We start from the raw sequence: 27400 nt of genomic DNA, 5'->3' as shown, positions 1-27400 counted from the left end.
ACGCATACGTTTCCAAACACAATGCTTTACTGTTTTATAACCTCTTTATTTATTATGTAACACTGCAATATGCAGTATTAAATGTTCTCCTTAAGCTCACTATTATAAACGAACTATAAAATTCTCCAGTCCCTTAAAATTCAGTTGTGAAGTAACATTTCAGAAAACTGAGAAAATGCAAAGGGTTACAAATAGCACAATTATGAAGTCCTCTCTAGCCCCAGTTGGAGAGACAGCTATTAACGGAATAACAAGGGCTGAGAAAGGAGGTTGAGAAGCAGCTGCAAAAGTTTTGACCATGTTGTGAAAGTTCTGAAAGAGGCAGCAGGAGCTGAGAAAACTTATGGTCCTCCACCATCCCCTTTGGCTAAACAGATCTCATAGCACTCTGGGTCATCTTTGCTGGCCAATCAAATGCAGAGCTATTTTGTTTTGTCGTTGCCTTAAGCTTGAGATTAGTCCTTTTGCTCAGTGAGCTACCTTGGATGCCTACCTGTTTTTTGCACTTATCAATCTTCTCTTTTTCTTGACTGGTAAGGAACGGACCCATTTTTTTCTGCCACCGAAGGACCCACTCATACAGCAAGACAAAGCTGCCAGTGGCTGTTTCCAAAGCATTGTAAACTAATTTTCCAAGCTGCTCATCACCACCTGCACATTGAAAGAAAATATAATTAAATCTCACTGTACATTTTCTGGGGGCATTAAAAAAAAAGAAAAAAGAGGGACTAGACAGTTCATTTGTTCAACAATGGATACCATGTACTAACTATGAAAAATGAAATTTCACGTAATGCATGCTCTTTTGTAACCAATTTCTGGTGTTTAACAATATACTCCAAGCTCTAAAATACTAAATTTTACAAAGGAACAAGATTTGACAATGAGATCTTAGTATCAGACTAATGTTTCCTTCTACTAGCCATTATTTACAATGTTACTTTCATAACCAGTCCACCTCTGATGACTGCCTACTGGTGTGGTAGTGTAACCCTCATACAGCTAAAATACCAACTAACGTGATAGAAGGAGTCTGGAACTCGGAACACTCCATCAATGCAGAGTAGTGTACACAGGGAAGACAGGTTTTAGTAACTTGGAAATTTGAATATATCAATGATTTTCTAAACACAAAATGTGAATATGCTCAGTAAACAGAAACTGGCCAACGGCTTCGAGGGAAGGAACCAGACATGACAGTTTAAATTTGAGTGCGCAAGAAAGACACATTTATTTAATGATAGGCATATGGTTTCCATCTATACCTGGGAGAGCTAAATTTTTGTAACACCGAACATTTTCTTACAAACATCTAAATTTTTATTAAAGACTATAACAGAAAATCACCAAAAAATCGGAAGTGGAGAAAAATATCACCCACAATGTCACCATTTTATTTCTCTTCTAGCTCCCTCTACCCTTTCTTTTCCTGAATTTACCAAATCGTAACATATATAACAGGGTTTCTCACCCTTGACACTACTGACGTTTGGGACCAGATAATCCTTTGTTGAAGGGGGCTGTCTTGTGTACTACACGATGTTTAGCAGTATCCCTGGCCTCCATCCACAAGATGCCAGTAGCACCCCTACCCTAGTCTTAATCATCAAAAATATCTCTAGATGTCACCTAATGTCCCCCAGGGGACAAAATCACCCCAATTGAGAACCACTGATATAAAGTATTCTTTTTCTCTTACTATATAAATAATATTGATAGTTCTCCATGATGCTACATTATTTTCATAATGAAAAGTGAAGTAACCTGTATACATAAGACAAAGTGGTCTTAGCAGAAATACTTTGGAGAAATGTGGCTGAACTAACTCACCTAGAGAAGCACTTTTACTTCATAGAAATGCTGACGATTTATGAGATTTTAATTAAAATGATCTGTTATGCTAGTCATAAATAACTCCTGACATTCTTAGCTAAAGGGGAAACAGAACCCTGATGTCTGAAAATTCGTCAACAAAAGGAAACAATCTTTGGAATGTAGGATCTATGCAGCACATGTTGGAGACACATGATAGTAAATGTTTATGGGATGGAATGCGATGTGATTTACATGAAGCCTAAATAAATTCCTGAATTATATGGCACAATGTCTTGCAATATTTATCTCCCCAACTGGGACTAAGTGGGTATTTTATAATTGCTGGTTGGGTTTTTATTCTGTATTATAATTCTATTATTGTCACCCTCCTTTTGTCACTTTGGCGTGATAGGGATAATGAAAGGGACAAAAGAACACACTGCAATGAGGCTGAAGGAAAATGTTACCAAAAGAGCTCGTGCTAACAATGAGCATTTATACAGAAGCCTCTATAGTGCTTTAATATGTACAGGGAATAACATCTAGGGAAGTTCTTGATTCCTTCTAGTTCCCACAGCTTTAAATTGAAAAGCAAATGTTAATTAGTGGATCTTTTACAAAAACATTTCTTAGAAAATTAGGACATATTTTATAAATTAAACCCGTCCTGAGAAAACAAACTAAATAATTTACTTAGTGGTTTTATTAAAAAAAAGTTCAGGTTGCAAATGTTTCCTAATGAGGGTATTAAATAAGGTGAATCTGTCTAATGAGTACCAATGAGACTAGGAGACCAAGGTAAGGTAATAAGCAGTTGGATTAATTTGCCTTCCTGATTTCTCCAGATTATTAAAAGTAGTGAGTTTTATGTCGCCAATTCATAAGTCAGAAATGCCTCAGAATCAAGGACAGTCTCAGGACCAAAGCCAATCATCTCTACCAAGGTCTTGAACCTGCCCGAATGGTGGCTGTGTCTGAACAGGACAGGCTCTGTGTACGTGCAGAACCCTGCATGGCCCAGGCTGCCTCAATCGGCCGAGGTTAAGTGTACAGATCGTAGACTCTCCAGATGCTTGGTTTCTTCTTCCCCCACCTGCTGCCCTCCCCCTGGCAACTCCCCTGTTTATTTATATCTCCTCCAAGGGGAAGGGAAAAAGATACCGTAAGAAAGCAAATTTGATTTAGGTAATTTAGCTACCTTTTAGCTTTGGTAAGAATACTCATGGTATTGCAAATTAAACTTAATTGTCAAATTCACCATATGCAAGTGATCCCTATACCAATTAGTGGCTGTATCTGTATGACTGATAAAAGATGATGTACATTTAGGGTAAAGGAAGTAGATACTGAAAACTTGATTTTAATACAAACAATTCAAATAACAAATTGCTGAACGAGAGTCACTCCAAATAGCCATCTGCTAAATAAGATGGCTAAAGTGCTAAATAAAACACATAGAAAATGAAGTGGTTTCCTGGTCTGGCATAGCACGCCAAGCAGGAAAACGTTAAGCAGGTGGACAGCAAATTAAGCAAATGAGACGATCATTAAAGATCACAGGCATTGGAACTCATTTTGTTACACATATTTTATCAGCAACAGATGCACATGTTGCAAAATTCTACTGATTCGTAACATTTCAACCATTTTGGTTTTGAAAAGCTTGACTGATTCTAACGATGACAAATTTTAAATTATCTCTCTGCTAACAGTATTTCCAAGAGCTTGGGTTTTTATTTCCATCTTACAGAAGGGGAAACCTGAGCGGCTTCTCCTTCTGGTCATCAGAACAGGAGCTAGAATGACCATCAGCTGGGACTGCGCTGGTCTAGACAACGTAGCATCAATTCTACCCCATTCCTTCATGATTAACTTTCGTCATTAGATTATTTAAAAGTTTAGCTAGTTTACTCACCAATACACTTCCCTTTGTGCACCATGAGCTGATCCGGACTACCCATAGAGAAATACAGGATTTCACAAGAAGGAGAATCTTCGCTACTACACACAGAATACTGACGTTCTCGCCTTAAAAATAAATTTGGACAACGATTTTTTTTTCTTTAAGATTAACACAGGAAATTCTTGCCCCTCCATTTTCTCCTGCTTACTAACCCATTCAATGTCCAACATCTGTCTCTGCTGGGGACTGAGCTGAAGGTGCTAATGGGAAAGCTGTCCGATCCCCCACTCACCACTGAGTCTTCCCCACATGACACTACAAACCCCCGCTCTGCACCTGTCGCAGATTAAATTCACTAGCCACATGTCGCTAATTAAATTCAATTAAAACTCAAATTAAAAATTCAGGTTTTCAACTGCAGTAGGCACACCTAAGTACAGGGATACCTCATTTCATTGCACTTTGGTTTATTGAACTTCACAGATACTGTGGCTTTTTTTTTTCTTTTTTCTTTTTTTTTACAAATTGAAGGTTTGTGACAACCTTGTATTAAGCAAGTCTATCAGCTCCATTTTTCCAATAGCATTTGCATACTTCATGTCTCTGTGTCACATTTTGGTAATTCTTGCAATATTTGAAACTTTTTCATTATTATTATATTTGTTTTAGTGACCTGTGATCAGTTAACTACTATAACTCACTGAAGGCTCAGATGCTGTTTAGCATTTTTTAAGCAACAAAGTTGTTGTTTTTGGCTGTGTTGGGTCTTCGTTGCTGTGTGCAGGCTACTCTTTGTTGTGGTGTGCAGGCTTCTCATTGCAGTGGCTTCTCCTGTTGAGAAACATGGGCTTTAGCTGCTCGGCCTTCAGTAGTTGCAGCATGAGGGCTCAGTAGTTGTGGCTCACGGGCTTAGTTGCTGCGCGGCATGTGGGATCTTCCCGGAACAGGGATCGAACTTGTGTTCCCTGCACTGGCAGGTGGATTCTTAACTACTGCACCACCAGGGAAGTTCCGCAATAAAGTATTTTTAAATTAAGGTATGTACATTGTTTTTTTACAAATATAATGCTATTCCGCACTTAATAGACTACAGCATAGTGTAAACAGGACTTTTATATACACTGGGAAACCCAAAATTCATGTGACTCGCTTTACTGTGATACTCACTTTATTGTGATACTCACTTTATTGTGGTGGTCTGTTTCTGACCATCTCTGAGGTATGCTTGTACTCAACAGCCCCACGTGGCTAGTGGCTACCATATTGGGCAGCATTGATCAAGAATATTTCCATCATCACAGAAGTTCTACAGCAGTGATTTAGCTCCATTCCATCCTGACCCCGCATCTTGTGCACACACACATCTGGAGACAGCTGCAAAATGGGGGCATGCAGCACTACGAATTCCTGGTCGCTAACTGGGCCCCCCACTACTGAATGCTCATTCATTCTCTTTCTTGTCTTTGGAAGACACTCTCTGCCATTTGCCTTCATAACTTCTTCAAAACACTCAAAGCCCAATCCCGCTTCCTCTCTTTCCCTTTTTCTACTTTTCTTCTGAGTGGGAAGCAATAGCTGGGAAGTGAGATTACAATGCAAAACTAACGAGTAGATCGGGAGAGCTTTGTAGGGACAAGGCAAGGGAGAGCGCTCTTGATGGTCAGGACTGGACACTTGTAAGAAATGCTTTGATCAGCTACAGATATCCAGGAAGCAGCCTCTCACTCTGAGCATGGCCCTAACCTCCACTCTCAGTGAGAACATGAAGCAACGGGCAGTGAAGCCCACTCCTGTGGATCCACATAGAAAGTAACTTGGCATCTGCCCCATTTTTTCTTTTTCCCAGACTCTGAGGAAGGACAGCTACCCTGTCCTCCGTTCCATCCCTACAGTCTCCTCTGAGATCCTGGTCCATCAGTTAGTCCCTCTCTCCAGTATGTTCAATCTGTTCCTCTCTATTGGCTCCTTCCCCTCAGCCCATAAATCTCTCCCATGTCCATCCTCCCCTCCCTCAATCCCACGCCCCACATTGTTCTTCATTTTCAAACTTCTTTACTTGCTGTCTCCATGTCTGCCCCTTCTATCTACTCTTCATGCCGCTGCAAAGTCAATGAAACTGCCACCTCCCTCCTACCCATTTTTGATCTGATTTTTCCCCTTTGTTCTTTTTTTTTTTTTGGTTGGTGGTACAGTCATCCATTTTGTCTCACAAGTCAAAAATGCGTATGTGGGACTTCCCTGGTGGCTCAGTGGTTAATAATCCTCCTGCCAATGCAGGGGACACGGCAACAAGAGAAGCCACTGCAATGAGAAACCCACACACTGCAATGAAGAGTAGCCCCCACTCACCACAACTAGAGAAAGCCTGTGTGCAGCAATGAAGACCCAACACAGCCTAAATACAGACAGACAGACAGACAGACATAAATAAAATATTAAAAACAAAACAAACAGAAAAACAAAACAAAAATGTGCACATCTCCCTAAGCTTCTAGATCTCCTATACCTAATTGATCCCGAAGTATCAGCCTCTCTTCTCCAATTCCCCTGCCCTGTTCAGGACATCACCAAATGTCTCCTGGACACAAGAAATACCCCATTATTAACTGGTCTCACCACCTTCAAGCCTACACATCTTCCCCTCCCCCAACACCCGTCCACACTGCTGACAAGACCAGTTATGACTTGAGTCTCATACCACATGTGAGTCCACAAAGTCTAAACGCCAGGGAATAACTAATACTGTAGCTCTGCTTAAATTTCTACTTCTCAACTTATTTGTGCAACCAGGGGCAAACTGAAATTTATGGAGAAAAGGATAAGAGTGAGGGTTTAAAATGATGTGCTAGACTTATTAACATAAATGATCAGAAGCTTTGCTCCCTCCAAAAGATGGTGCTAATTATTAGTCATTTTAGTCTAAGTCCTCTTTATGTTCTTTAGTTCACAGTGTGTAAATGCTTGGTTTTAACATGTTTGGGAATATTAATCACCCCATTATGACAAATGTGGTACATGCCACATAGGATAGATTGACAGGGGGCTCGGGTAGTCTCACCTTCCTGCCTAACTCACCAGATGGTCCCCCAATTTGCTGACATTGCTTAGTCTGAAGTGAATCAGTCTATGCCTCCATGGAACCAACCGGAGATACGGCAAACAATGGAGGATCCCAGGTGTGGAGAGACATATCAAGGATTCTCTCTTCTCCTACCCACATTCTCTATACTTCAGTGCTTCCCAAGTCCATGTCTTACACTTAGGAGACAGGCTGGGACCTGGGACCCTTTGCTGCAGTGCTTGTACCTGGACAAACGTCTCCTAGAGCAACAGAATACAAAGAAACTGCAAGGGACTAAAGATAACTGTGTGCACATGCAGTTGGGGCAAATTATGAACAAGATACAAAAAGACCAAAAACCCACTGCCACTTCTGAGGTGTTGGGAGCAAGGCAGAGTAGCATGAATGCACCCCACACACAGTACCACCAAGGGGATGGGCAGGACACCCACGCCACCCCTTCAGCCCAACCCAGAGGTCCGCTCCTACCCTCACTCCATTTAAGGGACCAGCTTGCCGCCCACCTCAGAGTGAGAGCAAGGGTACCTGTTATTTGTTTTCACTCCCTTGTGCTACTGCATGAGTCCCAGTAAAGCCTTGCCTGAATTTCTTGTCTGGCCTCTTATCAATTTCTACTGATTAGAGAGTCCAAGAACCCAGTTCAGTAACACTTATACCCTTAATTATCTCTTCTCTGTAAGGATGAATAGCTGGCAGTTATCACATCTAGAGTTAGAGTAAGGAAAACAAACTGGGAGACAACCTGATGTTGTTTCATGGTGAAAACAGGTGATGTATCTAGATCCTGGGCTATACTTGAGCAACAAGTATAAAGAAGGCAAGTCTGAAACTGTGAAAATAATTTTGTACCATGAACTATTTTACAGAATCTTTTTTTTTTTTTGCTTCTCCTAAAAAAGTTCAAAGCGCTCCTTTATGAGATACAACCTCCCTGGAAGAAGGCAAGGGAGAATTATGTCCGCACTTTACAAAAGGCAGCTTGACACTGAATTATATACTTTAAAATGGTTAGTTTTACATTATCTGAATTTTACCTCAATGTGAAAAAAATTAAAATAAAATAAAATAAAAGGTATGTCCTTCAAGGGGGTAAAAAGACAACCTTAAGGACACGGAAAATCAAGTTGTTCAATAAAGGCAAAAATGCATCAGTGAAAAGCTGGGCCAGGGGGCCAAGCCCTTGAGTATCAGGCCTTTAAGTTCTTTTCACTAGGACAGTGAGTGGTTTTCTGCTCTCTTTCTCTTGTTTTATGCAGTGGAAGCCTTTCATTAAATACAGCGTTACTGATTTTTTATATACTCCACATAAAAAGAAAAGCAGAGTTGCCCTGGTTAAAGAGGCTGCAGTCCCTACCAGTGCCAGAAAAGACTGTCTGTCCCTTTCTATCATCCTCCCTTCCGTCACCAGGTGTTTACTGAGCACCTACTCTGTCTCTGCCAGGCACTGTTCCAGGCCCTGAGGAAAACACAGATGAGGTCCTTCCTCTCATGAACTTGACACTTTCATGAAAGGAGAAAGACAAAAAAAAAGCAAACAAATGAATATGAATTTCAGTTAGCATTAACTGCCACGGAGAGACTGAATAAAACAGAGGGCTGGAGAACAAGTGACTAAGCAGGGGAGTGGGGTGGGGCTGCTCAGGGAAGGTGTCTGAGGCCATGTGCGAGGGGAGAACTGAACAATGAGGAGTCAGCCGCGCAACGTGCCAAAGGGACAGGGTTGCAGCAAAGTGACTGGCAGAGACCCTGAGACCAGAAGGAGCTTGGTGTGCGTGAAGCACTAGAAGATGAGCGTGGCTCCCACACAGAGGGTGAGGGAGACGGAGAGTGGTATGAAACGAGGTGTGCAAATCATTCCTCCACGGTTGCTCCCCTGCTCTTCATTCTCCACTAGCAGCCAGGAAGAACTTCACTCAGTGTGGACCAGATGATATCTCACTCCTTTTTAAAACGCCAACGGCTGCTCAGTACACCTACACTCCTGACCCAACCAGCAAAGCCCTCCATGACCTGCCACTGTCCACCCCCTGAGCCACTCTCTCCATACTTGGTCATTCTAGCCACACTGCCTTGTTTGATGAGCTCTGGGCAAGACAGGCCCAGGCTGGCCTCAGGTCTTCAGCCGAGCAGCTGGCCCCTTTGCATCATCCAGATCCGGTATCCGCACGCCCCAGTCTAAAGCCACTGTCCTTTAGTCACTCAGGAGCAAATCCTTGGACTCCTTCATCCAAATGCCCAATCTAAAGTAGCAATCCAGGGACTTTGTAGGTGGCGCAGTGGTTAAGAATCCGCCTGCCAATGCAGGGGGACATGGCTTTGATCCCTGCCCCAGGAAGATCCCACATGTCACGGAGCAGCTAAGCCCACGAACCACAACTACTGAGCCTGTGCTCTAGAGCCCACATGCCACAACTACTGAGATCATGTGCCACAACTACTGAAGCCCGCATGCCTAGAGCCTGTGCTCCACAACAAGAGAAGCCATCACAATGTGGAGCCCGCACACCACAATGAAGAGTAGCCCCCGGCTTGCCACCACCAGAGAAAGCCCGTGTGCAGCAATGAAGATGCAACACAGCCAATAAATAAATTAATTAATAATTAAAAAATAAATAAAGTAGTCATCTAGTCTTTTTTCAAGACAGCCTATTTAGGACTTCCCTGATGGTCCAGTGGTTAAGACTCCACACTCCCAATGCAGGGGGCCTGGGTTCAATCCCTGTCAGGGAACTAGGTTCTGTATGCTGCAACTGAGAGCCCACATGCTGTGACTAAAAATAAATTAAAAAAAAAAAAAAGATCCCATGTTCCGCAACTAAGACCCGGCTGCATCCAAAGAAATTAATTAATTAATTAATCTAACAACAACAACAAAAAGACAGCCTATTTAATTTCTCTGCAGAGCACTAGTCACTATCTGACATTTTCTTGTTTGCTTGTGGACAGTCTCCTCCAGCTACAATATAAGCTTCATGAAACCAGAATCCTTCTTGATCTTGTTTATTGAATCCCCAGAAATCAGAACACTGTCTGGCCTTTAGTAAGTGCTCATTAAGTATCTGGATCTAGACTGTATTGCTTTCAGTCACAGCCAATTCGAATACTGCCTGCTGACAATACCAACGACAAGGCCATCTCTACTAACCCTATCAAATGTATTCAGTTGGCCAAAAAGTTCGTTTGGGTTTTTCTGTTACATGGAAAAACCCAAACAAACTTTCTGGCCAACACAATACCTATTAACTGAAAGAATAAAATGGAACACTGCTTATTTCCTTTGGCTTTCCAACTCAAAGACCAGTGAATAGCAAGGAAGAAAAAGAATCAAGAACATGCCATGAGGTACTCTGGTATATCAAGGATTTTTATTTCTTAACCAAAGAAGCATGTAAACTATATTTTAAGAAAGATTCATTCTTTTCTAGTCAGTAGCTGACATAGTGCCAGAGTTCCATGCAGGTTTGTGCAACAACCTTGGCAAACAACAGATGAAAATGATTTGCTCTTGGATGCCCGTGGAATGTCATTCTATCCAAGACATACAAAGGTCCCTCTACAAGCACTACATAAAAATTTGTTCTATGTAAGTCAGGAGAGAGAATTTCCCATCCTTCCTTGAATAAACTTGCTAATGATCTCTGACCTCAAAAGTAAGACTAATCTTGGACCCCTGTTTAGAGTTAGCCACAAAAATGCAAACGTTTAAACTAAAAAAATTGTGTTTATATATCCTTATTCATGGCATTGATTTATTTCCACTGTTTCTAACACAGTAGGAATTTGTCAAATATTTCCTAGTGAAATACTCTGTCTGACATCTTCAAACTGTGTTGCCTAATGGAAGCCCAGCTGCAAAAATAATCTAAATTGGTGCAAGGAGTTATAATCTTAAAAAGGAATTGTTACCAGAAACTGTATTCAAGAAAACACTTAGTTCACCTTAACAGTAGGTGGTTAAACATTAATATCAAAACGATTTCTGAGCTGATTTTTTTAAAGTAGATTTTTAGGGAAAGAACTGAAATGATTCATTCTTATAAACAAACTGTAACCCAAAAGATTATATAAGCTTTTAGTGTGGTACCTAAAATGTTTCTTTTTATGGAAGAAACTGTTGGTTTTAAGTGCTGTTTAGATTCTCACAAGACAGAGTTTAAACATATAAAGAAGCTGAATTATAATACCTACACTACTTAATCACCTACCTACTCACAAATGGATTCTGTACTAAAATTCCTTTCTGGTCCATAGGGGGTCACAGCAAATAGACAAGGCAATCTCAATACTTTGGTGGAAAAGGATGCGGAGGAAGAGACAGTATCTTTCATATGACCTCTGGTGACAGGGAACAACCCAGGAGCCCACCTGTAGCAACAGGGAAGCCCAGTGTCTTCAGCAGCAACAGGGAGGGGAGCCCTGGCAGCAAATTGGGGCTCCCATCCTCATGTAAAGGATCTCCTATACTTGTGCCCATTTTGGAGCATTTCCCCACATCTGTGGTGGGACCTAAGGGGTTACAGACTGAAAACACACACAGTGCGAAATCTGATTGGATGATGATTCTGACGGACGCCAAGTTCTTAAATCACTTACTGAATAATTAGATCATTAAAAGTCAGATCAAACTGCACTGGAGGCAAGACTGTGAAGTGTCACAGCTGTTATAAAGGGGAATGAACCATAAAACTGGTTTCATGAAAGATACTTGGAAAGTGTTAAAAACAAATGAAAATTTTATTTCATATTGCTAACTAATATATTAAGATATACAGGCTTTGGAAAAGTTATTAAAACTATCATGTGACAATTCCAACAAATTTCACTATAAGTTCATTTTAATCCTTCTACATCTTTCATCCTTCCAGATCAGAAACCTCAGGGACTTACCTAGACCTTCCAGAGGAGTTGGTCCGATGTTTACCATTTCCTACAAAGTCAGGAGAGCCTCCATGCAGAATGGCAGCTGTTCTGTGTCCTCCTGGGTCTTTCCTAGAGGTATGATCTTGGTTTGACAAACTAGCTATTTCTAAACGTTCCTTAAAAAAATAAAAGTAAAACCTACTTAGACATAAGTCATAAATTGAAAATGATCATGGTACATAATTATAAATATGTAGAGAATGCATATTTTATTTAAGCTGAATGTTTTCAAGTGTAATAAAGTTGAGCTCAACTTTTAAAAATTTAATGTCCAAATATGTACTGGTTCAGGGGACTTCCCTGGTGGTCCAGTGGTTAAAAATCCACCTCCCAATGCAGGGGATGCAGGTTTGATCCCTGATTGGGGAACTAAGATCCCACATGCCCTGGGACAACTAATGCCACAACTACTGAGCCCACGTGCCACAACTAGAGAGCCTGCACTGTAACTAGAGAGCCTGCACTGTAACTAGAGAGAAGACTTCAAGCCACAACAAAGATCCCAAGTGCCGCAACTAAGACCCAGTGCAGCCAAATAAACAAATAAATAAATAAATATTTAAAAAAATATATGTATTAGTTCAAGAACTGAAGGCCAGGTTACAGTTTCAAGAGAATGTGAATTTTATAAATGAAGATGCTTAGAATCGTGGCAAATGCATGAAAAGTTAGGGAGAAGACCAAGAGATGAACAGAAGGAGGCATTCAAAGAGAGAGCATATTTAATACCCTGTAATAAGCCATAATGGAAAAGAAAAAAAAAAGTTCTAGTACCATTTGCTGAGAAGGCTATCCTTTCTCCAGAATTATCTTTGTACTCTAGTCATAAAATCAGTTATATATACATGGGGTGGAGGGGGTCTATGCTTGGATTATTGCTTCTATCTATTGACAGAATTAGTATTGTTCTGTTATCTATCTTGACCTCAATATTAAATTATTTTGAACACTGTAAAAAACAAACAAGAAGAGAGCAGAGTGGCTAACAGGAAGGCAGATCAGATGTAAGACAGGAGAGTTGGTGGGAACAGTAATATCACCTTAAGCCTGTATACAGCTTTGTATGTTCACAAAGGGCAGTACATTTATCTGTGGGAATAACTACATAAGACAGAAAGGAAGGCATTATCTGTGCCATTTTGAAGGGTGAGGAAAATGAGCTGCGGAGAGTGTCACCTGTCCAGGTCACAGAGCCAGGCAGTAAAAACGCCCAAGCTTTCAGCCAGTACATCAGTGCCTCCTCGCACTGCACCTCATCGTTTCCCTTAAGTTTAATGCCATAATTCTCTAGAAGAGAACAAGCAAAATTCTCTATGGATTTCTCCAAACATGTATAGCTGGTTTTTTGATTGAGTTAGACTCAGGAAAAATAGAGGAAAAAGGACTTTACCCTTTTCCACCACTGCTTTTTAAATCGGCTCTGCTGAATCCTTCTTCTCCATCACTGAATGAAATCTTGGGCAGATCCACGTGGCTTCCATTCACTCTTCAGTATGAACAAATAGTTCTGTTTTCCAAGTATTAAGAATTCCAGTCTGGGTTGATTATCAAAGCTTCAATCTCCTCTCTCCTTCAACTCTTTTGATAAAACTACTGTAGTTACATAAGCCTAAGTCATCTACAGATAATATACAACTCTAAATTTTGCTACTTATTTGGAGAATCTAAAATGTACAATGGGGGCTTCCTAGGTGGCGCAGTGGTTAAGAATCCGCCTGACAATGCAGAGGTCACAGGTTCGATCCCAGCTCCAGGAAGATCCCACATGCCACGGAGCAACTAAGCCCGTGTGCCAAAAAATAAATAAATAAGTAAATAAATAAATAAATAAAATGTACAATGAATGATATTTGGGGGACTTTTTAGTGCTTCGTTTTAAGCTTTACGACTGACAGTAACAAAGGAGGGGAAAAGAATAATGAAGGAAAAAGAATAATGAAGAATGAAGGACAGGGGTCCTGACTTCTCAGATGTTCAAGCATTATAAAGTATCATCAATGGAAAGAAAAAGATTTTATGTTCAGCAAAATGTAAACTATGTGAGTATGGCAGAATTGCTCGAGTACCTGCTTAGCCATTTCTTTCCTTTTTTTCTCTTCTTTTATCTCTTCTTTCCTTCTCTGAATCTCATGAAGGATTTCACGTTGCTGAAATAAATCATACCACCATCAAATGCTGATCTCTGAAACCCATACAACATACAAATTCTGAAATCACAAAAAAAACTTTTGAATTTCAATAATTTAAGCTCTCCCCTCTTAAGAGACCTGAATATATAGAACCTTAGTACAAACTGCAGTTACATCAGTTTTATCAGCGTTATTACGCAATAGGCTTCCCACTTAAATGGGTGTTAAGACTGTGTGGGGAGGGAAAATTACTTCCCATTTCTATGTGGAGGGACTTTTTTTGGAAGCTCGGAGTCCTAACCAATGGACCTCCAGGGAATTCCCAATGTGGAGGGATTTTCACTGCAGCAACACCACTGACCTCCCGCTTCTCCCCACACTTGACTGAGCCCTTCCTCTTTGATATCTGCCCGTCTGCAGAGAATATGTACTTGCACCTACTCTCTGCCGCTGGGTGGAGGTGGGCTGAGCTGGCACCACACCCATGAGCCGTAGACCTTCAGCTGCATTCCCCCATCAGTTGTCTTAGTATTAAAAGTGGCATTTTGATCTCTATCCATTTGACTCGTATCTATTACTCAAATGATTTTGAATTTAGGTAGAGAAAAAGTGTTTTTTATGAGTCCCCTAAAATTCCAGGTTATAAATATCAAAACCATTGAGAGACTCACCGAAAACTATTATAGCAATAATATAAAATGCAAAAACATACCCCAAACTTATATGTAGTTATAGCAGTACACCAAAACAAGAATGTTAAATATCTTCTAATAAAAATGTGTCTGCCTAAGAACAATGACAACAAGAAGGAACTTAAACCCTGAGTGACAGCTAGGCTACACAATTAAATAGGAGATAAGCAGTAACAAAATGAATGGAACCCACAAAGACAGTGTTAACATAAGCAAAGGATGAAGAAAACACAGCAGGAAAAAAAGAACCAGGAATAAGAATCTAAGAAAAGCAGGAAAAATAAAACCTTGGAAGTACCTATAACATCTAAGGGAAGAAAACTAAAAAGCCTCACTGAGAGAGAAAAATAAATGGTAAAACATTCCTGGATAGGAAATCTGAATATTGTCATGATGTTAACTCTTCTTAAATGAATACGTAAGTTCAGTGCAATTTTACTCAAAATCCCAGAGGCTTTATTTTGTTTTAATTTTGAGAAAGCAATTCTATAACTTATCTTTTAGAATAAATGTGTGAGAATAGCTGAGGAAAAAAAAAAATAATGAAGGATGAAGGGACAGGGGTCCTGACTTAGATACTCAAACATTATAAAGATAGAATAATTCAAAGAGTCTGGTAGAGACTCAAGAAAAAAAAAAAACCAGATGAATTAAACAAAAGAGGTAATTTACAAATAGAACTTAGCATAAATGAGTAGTAAAATACACTTTAAAGAAAGTATTACAAATCACTTAAGAATGAATGATTATCTAATAAACGTGTTAGGAAAATGGGGAAAAAAGAAAAACTCAGACCCTCATTTTAACAACCCACATCAAAATAAGTTCTAGATAAGTTTATTAAAAGACTAAATACAGGAGTGTACATCCTTACGCAAATAGACTAAAGAAAAAATACAAATGGTTAGTGGACAAAAAAAAGTTCCGACTGTGGCTGGGGCTACTCATTTGGGCATGACATACGTGTCCCACAGACGGAGGAATAGCCTCTGAACTACTGCACAGCTTTACAAGCACAGAAAGAGCACAAGATGTTTGGTGAAACCAACTTCTTCTTTCTTTTATTTAAAGACCTGGACTAGGGGTTCTAGGAGTAGCACTGACATTTGCTGTGAGGCAATCACTCATACTATTTACTTCTTGGTTACCCTGAGGGCCTCCTTTCACGTGAGTCCATGGTTCTTGGATCAAATGCTGAGCAAAACGTAAATAAATACCGATGAGCGTGTAGGTAGAGACAGAGTAAAAACCTATAGGAGCTTGCAGCCCTCTGGGCTGGACACTGTGGTGACCAGCTTCTCACCTCCTCTTCCTCTTTCCGCTTGGCTTCTAACTGCCTCTGCTGCTCCTCCTGAGCCCGCCTCTCCAGCATTTCTTCATGAAAAGACTTGGGAGGGGGCTTGTTGTGCTCACAGAGGAATGACTGCACGTGGTAAGCCAGCTCGAATATCATCACCTAAACACGTGGATGGAAATCAAGCACAAACGGTCAAGTGACGCCCAAAGGTTAGACTACAGAAAGACATGCAGGCCATCCGAGACCCACTCACAATGGTGACGTTCATTTTGATGTGACACGTTCTAAGTAAGGTGTAGGATACAACCACCGCAGAAAAAAGTTTTTACATCACTCATCTCAATTGGTTGCTATCAAGACAAATCCTTATCTAGATAAATAAAAAGCCTCACTTTTATTTTGCAATCCTATGCATATTATTGGCATAAATCCGATAAAATATTTTTCTGTATAAATAAATCTGGTAAAATATTTAAGACTGCAAAAAAGTAAAAACTACCTTCCCAACTAGAAAAGCTGCCTACATACTGACAGCTGAGCAGAGAATAATCATTGCTAACATGGGAGCTTTCATCTATCCATACAGCATACTGAAAACTTCCTACTGGGGTACAGAGGCAAACGTTTCAAGGCCTCACTCTCTCCCCACCAGTAATGGGCCAGTGGGAGGCTAATTAATACTTAGAAAGCATTTCATTTCCACTCAGGGAAGCAGTCACAGTATAAGAAGGAAAAAGGCCCCCCTCTTAGACATCCTATGTGAGCGTCGGAAGCCATTTTCCCAACCCCTAGGAGTCATAAATCATAGCTTGGTTGGAAAATCAACAGAACAAGGGTTTCTGGGACCCCACGTTGATGGACTACTCCAACCCCAAACAGGTCAAGAGTGCCAAGCTCCCTCTGCAGATGAGGACTGCCACTCTGAGATTTCTTCTATCTCAATTACAGTGAAGCAGATTAAAAATTCTTGTTTCTAAAAGGACTTAACAGAGGGGTAGGGTAAAAAGTAATAGAAGTCAGTGTACATAAGAATATATAGTTCAGCTGGTGTTCAGCTTTCTCTTGGAGAGAAACCACAGCTATTGTTGGGGGAAGCTGTATTTTTTTATGGTACTAGAAGCTGTAGCTTTCACTGGATCTACTTCTATTTACAGTGGAGAAACACTAGTCTAGAGTCTAAGAGGCAAATTATTCTATGAAAAGCTCTGTTAAGGAAAGCTGGTGAAAGAAGGCAGTTTCTATTATGTCAAAGAGAAACCATTTCCACACCAGAAAGGAGCCAGGAGCCAAGCAGTGGAGGGCTTTTCTTTTGCTAATCTATTTACTTTACTAGCATTTTCTATATAAATCTGATAAAACATGTAAGACTGGATGTAAATAAGAGAGCTGCTCTCCAAACTGGCTCTTGTTCCCCTCTCCTCCAAATTTACAGTTCACTGTCTTGCTTCTCTTGGGCCTCTGCTCAAATGTCATCTGATGGGGCCTCTCCTGACCTCCTTATTTACAACAGTCACTCTGCCTCACCTCGCAGGACACATCTGTATTAGGATTCTCTAGAGAAACAGAAACAAACAGAAGGGGGATGTGTCCATAAACACACACACACACACACACACACACACACACACACACACACACACACACAGAGTCATCCCTTGGTATCCACAGTTGCTCAAGTCCCCTATATAGAATGATGTAGTATTTGCATATAACCTACGCCCATCCTCCCGTATACTTTAAATCATCTCTAGATTACTTACAATACCTAATTGAAAGAAAATACTACATAAATAGTTGTAAATACTATGTAAATAGTTGTTGGCATGCAACAAATTCAAGTGTTGCTTTCTGGAACTTCCTGGATTTTTTTCTGAATATTTTCATTCTGTGGTTGCCTGAATCCACAGATGCAGCACCCACAGATATGAAGAGCTGACTGTATATATGTAAAGAGAGAGAGAGAGAGAGAGGGAAGGAGGGAGAGGGAAAAATTGAGATTGATTTTAAGTAATTGGTTCATATGATTATAGAAGCTGGGAAGTCCAAAATCTGCAGGGTGGGCCAGCAGGCTGGTGACCCAGGGTAGGGTTGATGTTGCAGTTCAAGTCCAAAGGCCATCTCCTGGCAATTCCCTCTTCTTCCAGGGAGGCCAGTCTTTTCCTTTTAAAGCCCTCAACTGATTGGGTGAGGCCCACCCACACTATGGTGTGTTATCTGCTTAACTCAAATCTACTGATTTAAATGTTAATTTCATCTAAAAAATACCTTCGCAGAAACATACAGAATAATGTTTGGCCAAATATCCAGGTACCATGGCCTAGCCAACTGACACATAAAATTAACCATCACAACTTCTATGAGAAGAGCTAAAATAAAAAGCTGACAACATCAAATGCTGACAAGAATGTGGAGAAACTGCATCACCCACATATTGCTAGTGGGAATGTAAAGTGGTCAGCTAATCTGGAAAATTTGGGCAATTTCTTAAAAAACTGAACATATAGTACCATACACCCACAACTGCACTCCTGAACATTTATTTCAGAGAAATGAAAACATGTTCACACAAAAATCTGTACATAAATGTTCACACCAGCTTTATTTTTAATAGCCCCAAACTGGAAACAATTCAGATATCTTTCACCTGCTGGATGGCTAAACAAACAGTACTGCACCTATAAGATGGAATACTACTCAGCAATAGAAGTAACAACTATTGATACATGTGACAATCTGATGAGTCTCCAGAGAATAATGCTGAAGGGGGTGGGGGAGGGGGAGAGTAAATCCCAAAGGATACACACTATGACTCTACAGATATAACATCCTAGAAATGAGAAAAATCACAGAGATGGAGAACAGATGAGTGGCTGTTAGGTATGGGAGGGCATGGGGGTGTAGGGAGATGGCAACATTAGGGATCTTGTGGTAATGAAACTATTCTGTATCTTGACTGTATCAATATCAACATCCTGATTACAATATTATACTAGTTTTGCAAAAATGTTACCATTGGGGCAAACTGAGTAAAGGGTACCTGGCCTCTCCTGGTATTATTTCTTACAATTGCATGTGAATCTATCTCAAAATAAAGAGTATAATTTAAAATAAAGCCAAAAAAGGTGGGGGGTGGGGTGGGGGGACAACAAAAGTAGAAATAAACAAGTGAGACTACATCCAATTAAAAAGTTTCTGCACAGCAAAGGAAACCATCAACAAAATGAAAAGGTTTTTCAAAAAAACCACAAATTATGAATCCGAGAAACCAGAGGATTCTGTAGCTGAATTTTCTGTGGAACTCCACATTATTTTTCAGTTAGACATTAGACTACACTAGAAAGAACTTAAACTAAAAAGAAAGTTGGAATAATTCCGAAAGCCTATTTTTTTGTCCAGGCTGTTCTACAATCACTTTCTGTACCACAACAATCACTGAAGTTCTTGGAAACACAGCTTAGCCGGCTGTGACTCACTGTGTTATAGAATGCAAGTAAAAAATTGTCCAGTCACTTTCCTACAGGTCCAACACAGACACAGAGGCCTAGGGTTAGTCCTTACTTAGCTCCTCTCACTTTTCACAGGATGAGATAGTTAAGCATGAGCTGCCTAGGCGAAAACACTGAGTGATCTTATACAAAAGTGAGGAAAAGATGGATTATATTTAAGAGATAATAATACTGTCAGTAATTATACACACGGTATAAACAGTTAATACACACAGTAATACTCTGCCCTAAGAATTCACCTAGCCTAGCCCTACAGAAAGTGTTCTGCCACCCAAGGGGGAGCTCATGTAGACGCTGATGTCACAGGATTAAAAAAGAATCAGTACTGACCTATGTGTAAATGCTCAGGTACAAAAGGGACACTGATGGAGGAGAGGGTGTTGTTAATTATCGAGAACGAAAACAGTTCTTCTGATATGAAAAATGGAGAGGTGGCAAAGTTTGGTGAGAAATCACTTGTCTGTAAACATTTTCCGACATAAAGGTTCAAGTCAAGATGAGGTCATGATGCCAGGTCCAAAGTGGGCAAAAAGTATGGCCAGGTTTATATAAAGTGTTTCCAGAAGAATTCTTAAGCATCAATAGTACTACCTATATACATGCTACAATTTGTAGTTCATAAAAATCGTTAATTAAAGAAATAAAAACAGCAATGTTCCCCTTTGTAGATACCAATAAAAACCAAAACATCCTACTGAAACTTAGATTTGAGGTGCAATGGGAAAGTCTTTAACCCAAAGAAAAGGCCGGAAGGCAAACACTGGTGAACATGACGAGATTTTTATCATCCTCTCATAATTCCAGTTTAACAAATCATACCTCGCCACAATGTTTTTTGGCCATTTCTTCTAGACGGGACTTTAACAAATTAACACTTTCGTTTGACAGACCTTTGGCATTCTTTAATTCTATTTCAGGGACTCTGGAAAAGAAAAAAACAAAAAGGAGTTACTCTAGAAAGTATAGATTATTTGCATTAATACTTCCTAAGTTCAAGGTCAGGGCCTGGGGATTTCATAAGAGCCTCATTTGTGAACCTCTCTGTACCCCCAGGAACATTTCCTTTCATCTCAAAAGGATTTCAACTTTACCCCAGCAACTCTGTTGACACAGCGCTCAACATGGAGTCGCCTGCAGCCTGTGGGGCAGAAGTGGGCTGGCCAGTCATCAGTGTGGGTAGCCAGGTGCCCTCCTTCCCCCGAGGACCAGACGTACGGGGGCTCGATCAGCTGTCTCCCCAGCTCCTCTGTCTGATTTCAGCTTCACAATCTGATTCAAATTTCTAACATCAACTACTATTTACTGCCTTTTAAAAAACTCACTCCTGCTGGGTGTGTGACTCTAGCCTAGTAACGTCACCGTGCGCTCCCTTGTACAGCAGTGCTTAATCCTGGCTCTGCCCCTCAGCATCAGTTTACGCTGACAGCTCACCCGCCAGAGACCAAGCGCTCTGTGATCGTTTGTGTGCTCCAGCATAAAGCAGGACAAGAATAACTAGGCGAGATGGAGCCACAGAGATCCATCTAGTATTCCCACAACGTGCTGTGTCCCAGGCACTCATTTTGCTGTAATGAGCTCACTCACTCACGTATAAGTCTAGTCATGCACACTCTGCAAACTCTGCTATTCCAAGGAGGCCTACCACACTCTCCTTTTCATCCCTATAGAGCTAAGAGTTAACACTTTCTACCCAAGGAGAAGTCCAACTAGCCGTTGAGGTTCCTCTTTTTTTAAAAAAATTAATTAATTATTTTATTTTATTATTAATTATTTATTGGGTCTTCATTGTTGCATGTGGGTTTTCTCTAGTTGTGGCGAGCCGGGGGGACTACTCTTCACTGCAGGTGTGGGTTTCTCATTGTAGTGGTTTCTATTGTTGCAGAGCACGGGCTCTAGGCACAGGGGCTTCAGTAGTTGTGGCACACGGGCTCAGGAGTTACGGCTCATGGGCTTAGTTGCTCCTCGGCATATGGGATCTTCCCAGACCAGGGACTGAACCCGTGTCCCCTGCATTGACAGGCAGATTCTTAACCACTGTGCCACCAGGGGAGTCCCTTGGGGTTCCTCTTACTTCCAACCAATACACATTGAATAACAACTCTGAGATTAAGTAGGCTTCATTTAGAAGAGAAGATGACTCATCGCTTCTCACTCAGCATTTCTGAATAATTCACGGTATTTTACCTTAGTGAAGCCTTTACTATTCACTTATCTAGGCATCCTCTCAATGCTTCAGTATGATAGATTGCTACGATCATCAATCTAGTTGGATAGATGGAAATCTGAGAGAGACTACTGAGTCCAGGTATGGTCCACCTAACCCAGGATTCTCTCTCTCACAGTGGCATCAAGGACCATTTTGCAGAAAAGAAAAGTTTTCCTGCACCATATCATCTCAAAAGACAGGAATGTTTCCCCAAGTCAAGACTTACATAATTTTAAAAAAAAAAATCAAGCAGTCATTATATACCAATATTAACAGAATGGTGAAAAATTCATCTGCAACACTAATTAGCTTTACCATTTCCAATGTTCTCTTTATGCCCTTGCTACATAATTCATAATTGTATGTAGCTGATTTTTTTTTAATTTATTTTTATTTCTTTATTTTTATTTATTTTGCATCGGGTCTTCACTGCTGCACACAGGCTTCTCTAGTTGTGGCGAGCGGGGGCTACGCTTCGTTGTGGTGCATGGGCTTCTCAGTGCAGCGGCTTCTTGTGTTGCAGAGTATGGGCTCTAGGGACGTGGGCTTCAGTAGTTGTGGCGCACAGGCTTAGCTGCTCCACGGCATGTGGGATTTTCCCGGACCAGGGCTCATACCCATGTCCCTCGCACTGGCAGGCAAATTTTTAACCATGCACCACCAGGGAAGTCCCAGTAGCTGATATTACAATGTTTACTTTTTTACTTTTTATAAGCATTTGCATGCTGTTTCTTAAATGATATTTTTACGAAGTGGACACATCAAGATTTACCTGAAAAGCTCTCTAATGCAGTGGTCCTTGATTGGGGTGACTGTATCCCCCCAGGGAACATCAGTCAATGTCAAGAGGGCAAAGAAGATCTGCGCCCCTCCCCACACTCCTTGCCTAAGCATCTCCTCCATCTGGCTGGTCCTGAGTTGTATCCTTTATAATAAACCGGTAATGGTAAGTGAAGTGCCTTCCTGAGTTCTGTGAGCTGTTCTAGCAAATTATCAAACCTGGGGGGTCATGGGAACCTGCAAATTTATACCCAGTTGATCAAAAGTACTGAGATTTGCAACTGGCATCTGAAGTCTTGTCATGGGACTAAGTCTCTAACCCAGCTATCAATAACTATGGATAGCTAGTGTTAGAACTAAATTGTTTGGATACTCAGCTGGTGTCAGAAAAGACACCACCTATTTAGTGTCAGGAAAAATAAAACCTAGAGAGGCACTGTCTTATTTTTCTTTCATAAAATTAATTACCCTTCAATTAATGCATAAATTAACTTTCTGAATACCTACTATATCTACTCTAGGCATAGAGGTTGGGCTAAAAGTGGATTATCTTCGAGGAGCTCATCTTGACCTATCTGTATTTTCACATCCTCCATCACCTCTTAAGACAACAAATTCCATACATTTACCATTCACTATGTAAGGCAGTACTTCCTTTTATTTGTCACTTTCCTTCACTGGCTTCCTATACAACATGCTCAAATGATAAAACATCATCCAGGCCAATCTAGTTTTCCACATGGAATGTCCGGGGAAAGATTACATGGAATATGCATGGTACTTCAAAAAAAGAACACTCTGAGTCCTGATAGCTAATGCTTTTGTTTTACGAGTGGATCTCAACCAGAGCGGGTAACACCTTCAGGGAAAGTTTAGAAATACGTGAGGTTTCCAGCTGTCTCACTGACTGGAGAATTCTCTTGGCATTAGTGGGTAGAAGCCGGCAATGCTACACACCCTGCAGGGCGTGGGCCTGCCCAGTGAAGACTCGTCAGCAGCACCCACCCCTCACCCCCAGGGAAACAGGGCGACTCTAAATCCTCCTTTACTCTAGGAGGTAAAGGTCCCATTAGGCTCGGAAGGCTACTTTAAGTCCTAGTGCCAATCAAACTTTAAAACTAAGTACACAAGGCTTTTTTAGTCACTGCACTCTTATCTTTTTTTTCTAGATTGTTCCTCTTCCTAGTTTATGAAGAATTAAACAAACAAAAGTTAACATATCAGAGGAAGTAAACATTAGTCATGGAGCAATATTACCATCCTTAGAGAATACTGACTATAAGCTGACTTCACAGGAGACAGGTTTCATGAAAATGTCTACTGCTGATGTAGTTTTGATGAAATGCAGGTGATAGGAAATAAAATTTTAAATGGAATGGGGGCCAGAAGGAGAAAATGCCATTAACGTCAACCTGTTCCTGTGTTTTCAAAACAGAGAACTGAAATCACATCAAGGCTATTTATAAATGTACTCACACATCTGGATAGGTGGGTGGGCATTTCACTCTCAAATCCACTTTCACGTATACTTCTTCTCCAGTCAGGCCCTGAGGGTACAGGACTAAATTGATTTCAGGAGCCTCTTTGGCCTGAAAGAGAAAAAGAAAATCTTTTTTTCTCTAGAAAGCCAATCATTAATGATTAAGATAATAATTATAAATATTTTAGCCAAAAGTTCTACTTTTTAAAATATTACACATAATTTTATTTTATATAGGTGTTGGTCACATTTTCCTAAAGCATAGTTTAAAAAAAAACCTGCCAAAAAAGTGCATTTTCCCTTTCACAGTTATCTAAGGAGTGACCTGAAATGTCCCATGTAGCCTCCATTCATTCAGATGTCACTGAGTGCTGATGACCTCCTGCCCTAGAGACTGGGAGTTCAGAGGCGAACCTACACAGACACGAACACAACTAGCTGCCACAAACTAGAAGACAAATGAATGCTTTCAAATAGTGATGAGTGCTGCAAAGAAAACAAAGGCGAGTCACGGAGCACAGGGGTGGAGGAGGAGAAGGTATTCAGACAGGTGGGTCAGGGAAGGCCTCCTGAGCAGGGGATACTTCAAATATTAAGGTAACAAGTGAAAACCTTGACATGAAATCTGAGAGCTCTTCTAAAACTGTGTATGCTTTCAACCAACTGCTTTTCACCAAATACTCGACTGTTCTTTACTTATATATGCTTTTTTCAAAAAGCATTTGAGGCAGTTTATATTACCTATATATTACGAGAAAGGGGCGGCTGAGGGAACATCTATGCATGTGGTCCAGACACTTGACCATCTCTGCGAGGTAGGTACGATCTCCATTTTACAGACAAGGCGGCTCGGGCTCAGACTTTCAGTTTCTTGTTCCCTAACACACAGCAGCAAGTCTGGACTTCAAATCCAGTTCTGATTCCCAAAACTGTGTCTCTTCCATCAGCCCTCCCTTGTTAATGCCAACCCTGAGTTGCTGTGACTGAGCCTTAACTTTGCCTTGGAATGTCCAGGCAGCCAGGGCAAAAAAAGGGAAATGCAGCATTTTCAGAAAAGAGAAAGGATAAAAATTCTTCTAAGGGCAACAAAGTATTTAGCAACATTAAATTCTAACAGAAATTTATAACATGAACCTTACATGTGGCACTATGAATTACACAATCAACTACATAGTAAAATATGTAAGCTTGGTTTTTCTATGGATTTATAATAATCCTTGGTAAAAGCTCCAGGAGAGCACAATTCTGTGAATGTAGTCCTGGGGAGGATAAACATCCCGTGACTCCTGAGGCCCTTCATCCACTTATCCACCCATCATGCCTCATCACCCACGCTTATTGAGCACTTGCTGACTGTCAGGCACTGTTAGCACACACAGGTGAGAAAACAGACATGCTTTCAGCTGTCAAGGAAATTCCTTCCAGTCTGGTAGGAGAAAACATACGTAACATGTAAGTACAAGTTTAGAAAATGCTGTTGAAGAGATGATGCTATGCCCTTGAGGGGTAACAGAATAGGCCACCCCAAAATATGCCACCTGGGCATAAGGACTGTACTGAGCTAAAGGTTCTTGAAAACAGCCATTACAAGAAAGGCATTCTGACTTTCCTTTTCTTCCTGAAAGAAGGAGATAAAACTCCCTGTCAAAGATGCCCTTCTATACCAGGGGAAAGAAATATTGTTATTACCAGATACAGGGAGTCGAGGTTGAGAGAAGTCTGTACAAAGAGACCTTATTAAAATAACTCTTATCTTCCTTTGTCTCCCCCTATATTTTAGTTACTTTCCTACAACTGCCTCTCTTTCTTCAACCTACTATATACTACACACTCAGGGCCATTTCTTTGGACTTTCATTTTCCTATAGGGCTTCCTATGTACCCGTGAAAGTCCATATGCTTTTCTCCTGTTAACCTGTCTTATGTCAATTTAATTCTCAGATCCAGCCAGGAATCCTGAGAGGACAGAGGTAAAGTTTTGCATCCCCTACACTCCACTTAGAGAATGACCTGCGGTGGATATGAGGGAACATCCTTGAACGTGGCCACCAGCTAAGATCTATCAGAGGATGATGCACTTAAATGGAGACAAGCCAGAGACCAAGCATTCTAGATAGGGGAAGAGTGCATAAGAGATTCGAAGTGAGAAAGCCTGGTGTATTCCAAAAACCAAAAGAAGGCCAGTGTGTCTGGCACACAGGAGGGAAGGGGGAGACCAGGTGAAGCAGGTGTGGTAAGGAATGGCTGGACCCCAAAGGGCCTTGTCAGCTAGGTAAAATACTTGTCAGAGTTTTAAGATGGAGATGATATGCTCTAACACACATTTTAAAAGATCGCTTTGGTGGCTGAGTGAAGAATGAACGGGGAAGAGTAAGGGCAGAAGTCAAAAGCTATTATAACAATTCAGCCTGTGTCAGTGGCAGAGGAGAGAGAAGAAGGTGGATTTGAGGTAAGGCTGACAAAAAGACTGGGCCCCAAGAGAGGAAAGCAGAAGGCTGCTGTCTTGTACAGATGCTCCTTTAAGTAGATAGAGTAGGATGAGGACAGAGAGCATCCACTGAGGGGAAACACGGGCACTGCAGGTGACCTTGCCAAGAGCAGACCCTAGTGTGATAAAGAGTGGACACTGGGTGAGGAAGAGGCCACAGCAAGTCTATGACAACTCCTTCAAGGAGGTTTGGGTTTGGGCATTAAGGGGGTCAAAGAGTGCGGCCATAGACTGGGGGAGGGAATGGGAAATCCAGGGATGAATTTCTTTTGTTCTGTTTTAAAGATGGAGGATACTAGAGCATGTGAGACTACTGATGGACATGTTACGGAAGAGCGGGAAAGAGACCAAGCTGGGATCTGAAGGCAATGGATCCCGGGCACAGCAGAGACAGACTGGATTCTGATAGGAGGATGGGCTCTTCTAGAATGACAGTTCACGAGACAAAAAAAAAAAAAAAAAGCAGGTAGGGGAGCGTGAGGTGCTTCCCAGGCTGAGGATGAGACTGAACCTGTTAGGCTCCCAGCTTCCTGTTTCCTTTTCAACCAAGGCAGGCTGGCTGTTATCTGCTTTATATAGTAGACAGAATTTAACAGGGAAAGCATCTAGCTGCTAAGAGCAGCAAAAATACTAACACTCAGTTGCTAAGAAGAAAAGGACAAACTATTTACCTTGAGCAGTCTCTTAAATAGCCTCACTTTTGGAAAAGCTTCTCAATATGGAAATTTCAAACAAAGCGGATCACGATATAATGAACTCCATGTATTCACCAGCCAGTTTCAACAATGACCAATTTATGGCCAATCTTGCATATCTATATGTGCCCCTACCGTCAAGTGCCATGGTGGATTATTCTGAAGTCAATCCTATCAAGCAGTCTTTGCCTGTGTTATTATTATTCACTTCCCAACAGCAATCCAGTGATGTAGAAAAAGGTATATATCTCCATTTTAGAGATGTAAAAACTGAGAGAAAGACAGTTAGACAGACTGAAACAAAATCTTACCAATGCTTTCTCCATCAGATCAAATCTTTACAGATTTCTCAACTCACAGGCCACAAATTTTAGAGGGACACCACAATTACCAACTTACAATTTTGTC

The 27400-nt window shown here is 40.9% G+C and overlaps 1 protein-coding gene across 3 annotated transcripts in view; it reads right to left on the bottom strand.

Annotated features, from left to right (window-relative positions):
• Positions 1-27400, bottom strand: part of EIF2AK4 (eukaryotic translation initiation factor 2 alpha kinase 4) — a 96780-nt gene that overhangs the window by 61207 nt on the left and 8173 nt on the right. For 2 of the 3 annotated variants that reach the window (XM_057721640.1, XM_057721641.1), the window contains exons 2-8: positions 23807-23919; positions 20164-20266; positions 15845-15997; positions 13787-13867; positions 11688-11836; positions 3731-3843; positions 494-651 (exon numbers count right to left, since the gene is read on the bottom strand). In XM_057721640.1, the coding sequence (XP_057577623.1) occupies positions 494-651; positions 3731-3843; positions 11688-11836; positions 13787-13867; positions 15845-15997; positions 20164-20266; positions 23807-23919 (870 nt within the window). Of the gene's footprint in view, positions 1-493; positions 652-3730; positions 3844-11687; positions 11837-13110; positions 13393-13786; positions 13868-15844; positions 15998-20163; positions 20267-23806; positions 23920-27400 lie in introns of those variants that run through there. The other variant, XM_057721642.1, reaches the window with a different exon arrangement.

Source organism: Hippopotamus amphibius, chromosome 2, assembly GCF_030028045.1.
Source record: "Hippopotamus amphibius kiboko isolate mHipAmp2 chromosome 2, mHipAmp2.hap2, whole genome shotgun sequence".
Lineage (NCBI taxonomy): Eukaryota > Metazoa > Chordata > Mammalia > Artiodactyla > Hippopotamidae > Hippopotamus > Hippopotamus amphibius.
The sequence above is the reverse complement of the archived record's forward strand: the minus strand, read 5'-3'. Positions and strand labels throughout refer to the sequence as shown.